Below are 5364 nucleotides of genomic sequence, written 5' to 3' on the forward strand. Positions count from 1 at the left end.
TTCAATGCTAGAGATTGCCCAAGGTAATAATTTCGTCCATTCTTTGTCATTTCTTGTTTAATTGAATTTATACCAAATAATGAACAGTCTAAAATGGTCTGAATCTCTAAATAAATAATTAAAATTTAGTCGAGTCAAGAACACGGTAGAGACGAAAGGCCTTAGGTCCCTTTGCGCCCGACGCCCATTGTTGTAGCTCTTACCATATAGGATGAATATACCGAAGTGAGAACTTCCCTCAATCGAATATGATTGATAAGGCAGCCCTGACCCCACATAATGTTGAGTCTCACTTTAGTCTGATATTCCGGGCGTAGACTAGTGGCTATGAGGACATTGGTTGAGCCCAGGGAATGGCCCAGGGTGATGAGAGTCTTGTGGTCCGTCTCAGCCAGGATGTGATCGATAAGGGCCGGAGTGTCATAGAGGCCCATCTCGTGATATCTGGAGAACGGGGGATACATTAGTATGTTGGTAAGCCTAAATAAGGTGGTACATTTATAAATCCAAATCATGACTTATTAGTGTGTCTAGTGTGATACCCACTCGGCCACGGAGGTTGCTTACCTATATGTTGGTTCATAATTATAAATGAGTTAAGTAAGTGCCAATTGGCAATTTTCTGCAACATTGAAGTAGAGTAATCTTCGGGTGTCTATTTGAAGAACCAAGAGCTCTCAAAGCTCAAATCATTTAAGGTGTGTCCACACGTCATAGTCGACGACTGAACCTTCCACACTGCCTCGACAACATACGAGTAGATTTACCTTTTCGATGGAGGGACGGTCGACTATGTTTGGACACGCCTTTACAAATTAACACATAAAGTGTCATAAAGGAACTTAAGCCCGAGTTACAATCTTACAATCTCATGTTTCAATCACATGTTACCTCTGAGAAATACCGAGAATGCTCGGAGACTGTTGGGGCATATTCTCAGAGCACGATTAGAGGGCCTTAATTATTATACTTACGAAAACTGATAGAACTTGCTCTGTTTGGTGGTCAGATTGACATGTTCTCTGCTGTACAAATTACCCCTTGCATTCCACAGCCAGATATCATAACCTCGCTTCCATAGGAGAAACACTGCAAGGGTTAATGAAAAGAAGATAGAACTTAGACACTGAAATGTCGACCCCACTTGAGTGGGAAAAGACTACAAATCAAAGAAGAAACACTGAAATGGTAAAATGGAAATAGGTAAATACTTAAAGAGTTTAGGAATAACCAAGCGATACATAAATTTATAGGCCCGTCTCTTGGCGGCATAACTATAGCGTAGTTGGTCTTAGGCCTGGTATTTACACTACGCGTTGTCTGCAGACTTAACATTAACCAATTGGTTTCATAACCCGAAGGTTTCATTCTTCAACCGATCGAACATGTGTACGGCAAGTTTACAGAGACTTGATGTTTGAAACAAATCGAGAGCCTTAATGGTGTGTCCAACGATCGAACATGTGTACGGCAAGTTTACAGAGACTTGATGTTTGAAACAAATCGAGAGCCTTAATGGTGTGTCCAACCATAGTCGACCGGCCGTCGATGGACGAGGTGAATCTATGTATATTGTCGAAGCAGTGTGGACGAATCAGTCGACATCGATCGACGGCCGGTCAACTACGTGTGGACACAGCTTTAGAAGTATTGGGGAAACCTTTTGGACGCCTATAAATAATACTCCTCCCATGTCCTACCTAACACCAACACACTTACCAATATCGACTGAAGGATTTCTACCGAGGAAACAGTCAGATGAGCTCGTCAAGCCATGAAGAAACAGAAGCGGATAACCGCCCGGGTTGGGGATCCTAAAGTTGGTCAGAATGTAGCCATCCTTAGTAGTTACCTTGTGTTCTTCAGCAGGATAACCCCAGTATCTTATAATCTCAGTCTGAAATCAAAATCCCGTGAATATCGTCGGCTTCCACGATCCTAAGGAAATGGGGCTTACAAGATCCAATGGAAATCGGGCTTACACGATCCCCATGAAAATGGATCCCATAAAAATGCCCTTATTTACAACTTGATAATATCTTTTGTCACGTGACTTGATCGCGTAAGCCATTCGCAGAAAACTAACCCAGAATTTCATCGAATACACCAAAAGTTCTGCCTTGTCAAAACTTCGCCAAATCAAAATACCACGAACACTCGAAGTAATAAATCTACGATAGGATTTAGGGTCTCATCATGCTCTCATGGTAGTTAATATTAGGTTGGTCCCGGATTTACAGTCTCATTTCAACATTATATTAGGTTAGTCCATGGACTTATTCCGTGCAGTAGCGCATGCGTGGAAGCTTGATGTGTATTTCAAGTTCAAGTCTGTTTAGTGTAGCCCAGTGGTTCTCAAACTTTTTTTGCATGGCGCCCCCTTTGGGCATATTCTCATTTTTTCACGCCCCCCCCCCCTACTTTACCCAACCCCTCGTTATATTATTTTTACCTATGGGTTTTATGGAATAACAAAACGAGAATTTGAAACTTTGAGATTTTTTTTTATATTCAAGTAAGTAGGTTAGGTACCTATTTATAGGTTTTATGAAATAACAAAACGAACCAACCTCAGTGGCTCAAGCAGTTAGCGCGGGAGGAATTTCAGAACTGGAGGTTTATAGAAAAAGCTCGCGCCCCCTCTGATTTGTCTCCACGCCCCCCAGTTTGAGAACCTCTGGTGTAGACGGTATAGACCGAGGGATCATAGTATAGGTAAACACTGTAGACTTACCGTTCTCATGTGTTGAAACTTGATGGGTGATAGAAATCTGTTGTCCTCAAACTGACGAGAAACTTTCACAAAAAACACAATCATGAGAAAAGTTTGAAATATCCAGCACAAACCATAGGTCATACTAGCAACTTGAATAAAAAGATACCTTTTTTTCCAGCAAATCGCAATGTAAATACCTATTTTATTTATCCACGTATTCGCCTATTTCTATTTTTAATCTCTTTTTGTAAAATAGGTACCTTCTAGTTTTATACGATAAACCTGGTGCAGTTTAGATTAAGTAAATGAAAAAGTTGTCCAGCTCAGTTTAGACTTTTAGAGTGAATAAAGTGGAACTTTATGTACGTCGATTTTTATTATTATTATTTTAATGAGCCTATTACCTACTTAACTACAGGGCAAGAGTAAGGACTTACTGACAGGGCCGTATATCTAGAATTTTGTTATGAGTGAGTGGGGGGGGGGCGAGAGTCCAAAAAGTAGGATGCTCCAAATTTTCGGAGTCTGACCTCTGGCAAGAAATGGAGCTCGAGGGTGGTGGGGCCCGGGCCCCCTCGGGCCCCTCTATATACGGCCCTGCTTACCGGTAACTACACCAGAGGTTGTAAATAACAAACTTCTATTACCATATTTAGATGATGGTAACAAGAGTAAAATACTCAAATTAATTTCCATGACAAATTGACAAAGTGACAATCTCTTAAACACTTACGCGGGTAATTGACAGAAATCAATTTATTATAATTGACAAAATATAATTATACATTGAGGACTTTGATGCATGAGGGGTTTAACTGTACGTGGGTTCTTCTTGCATAAAACAGCTTATCTAATTTGGAGAGTTGAGTAACAAGATATGCATGGAATTTCGTGGAAAATGATAAGACAAAGTCCGGCACAATACCTTATTTTAGTATTTTAAAAGAATAGAGGAGTAGAAGAAGAGAAGCGAAATAGGAGGAAGAAGAATAAGAAGAAGAAGAAGAGGAAGAAGAAAAAGAAGAAGAAGAAGAAGAAGAAGAAAAGGAAGTAGTAGAAGGAGGAGGAGGAGAAGACAAAGAAAAAAGAGAAGGTGGAGGAAGAAGAAGGATGAGAAGTGAACAAGAAGAAGGTGAAAGAGAAGAAGGAAGAAAAGGAAGGGGCATGTTATTTTAGGCATCATTCAAGAGGGAAAGAGAGAGGAAACGGTTTTTCACACTTTGATGAATATTGAGATAGTCCATCCTCAGTAGTGACCTTGTGTTCTTCAGCAGGATAACCCCAGTATCTTATAATCTCAGTCTGAAATCAAAATCCCGTGAATATCGTCGCCTTCCACGATCCTATAAGGAAATGGGGCTTACAAGATCCCATGGAAATCGGGCTTACACGATCCCCATGAAAATGGATCCCATAAAAATGCCCTTATTTACAACTTGAAATATTTTGTCACGTGACTTGATCGCGTAAGCCATACGCAGAAAACTGACCCAGAATTTCATCGAATACACCAAAAGTTCTGCCTTGCCAAAACTTCGCCAAATCAAAATACCACGAACACTCGAAGTAATAAATCTACGATAGGATTTAGGGTCTCATGCTCTCATGGTAGTTATTTAGTTAATATTAGGTTGGTCCCGGATGTACACTGTACAGTCTCATGTCAACATTACATTAGGTTAGTCCATGGACTTATTCCGTGCAGTAGCGCACGCGTGGAAGCTTGATGCATGTGCAATTGTGCATTTCAAGTTAAAGTCTGTTTAGTGTAGACGGTATAGACCGAGGGATCATAGTAGGTAAATACTGTAGACTCACCGTTCGCATGTGTTGAAACTTGATGGGTGATAGAAATCTGTTGTCCTCAAACTGACGAGAAACTTTCACAAAAAACACAATCAGCAGAAAAGTTTGAAATATCCAGCACAAACCATAATAGGTCATACTAGTAACTTGAATAAAAAGATACCTTTTTTCCCCAGCAAATCGCAATGCAAATACCTATTTTATTTATCCACGTATTCACCTATTTCTATTTTTAATCTCTTTTTGTAAAATATCTTCTAGTTTTATACGATAAACCTGGTGCAGTTTAGATTAAGTAAATGAAAAAGTTGTCCAGCTCAGTTTAGAGTGAATAAAGTGGAACTTTATGTACGTCGATTTTTAGTATTATGATTTTAATGAGCCTATTACCTACTTAACTACAGGGCAAGAGTAAGGAGTTACTGACAGGGCCGTATATCTAGAATTTTGTTATGAGTGAAATAGTCAAGTACCCATATATTATTATACCTATTACCTATTGTCACAGAAGTTATCAGTTTCCCAACTTTTAGTGGTGTTTGTTACCTAGATACTAATTTGCAGAGTTCCCAATTTTTGGAGGAATTTATGTAGAATTTACCTACATTGTCGTGACCGGTTTCCTTTTTATTGTCCTTTTCCTTAACATATAGGTACCTATAGGAAGGAAAGTAATGTAATTTAAACTGAAATGGACCATAGGAAATCCAAGTACCTACTAAATAATAGAAAATCCAAGTACTAAACAATAGAAAATCCAAGTACTATAAACAATATTTCTATTTTTCTAAACAATAGAAAATCCAAGTACTAAACAATAGAAAATCCAAGTACTAAACAAT

At 39.1% G+C, this 5364-nt stretch overlaps 1 protein-coding gene across 1 annotated transcript; it reads right to left on the reverse strand.

Annotated features, from left to right (window-relative positions):
• Positions 1-203: 203 nt before the first annotated feature.
• LOC103521861 (lipase 1-like) lies at positions 204-2785 on the reverse strand (the record flags this gene model as incomplete). The annotated part of the gene is made up of 4 exons (XM_008486969.2): positions 2735-2785; positions 1720-1897; positions 975-1089; positions 204-444 (listed from the first exon to the last, which is right to left on the reverse strand). Coding segments are annotated over exons 1-4 (543 nt in total), but the record flags the coding sequence as incomplete, so codon positions are not given.
• Positions 2786-5364: the final 2579 nt, after the last annotated feature.

This window comes from Diaphorina citri, unplaced genomic scaffold (genome assembly GCF_000475195.1).
Source record: "Diaphorina citri unplaced genomic scaffold, Diaci psyllid genome assembly version 1.1 scaffold6149, whole genome shotgun sequence".
Taxonomy (NCBI): domain Eukaryota; kingdom Metazoa; phylum Arthropoda; class Insecta; order Hemiptera; family Psyllidae; genus Diaphorina; species Diaphorina citri.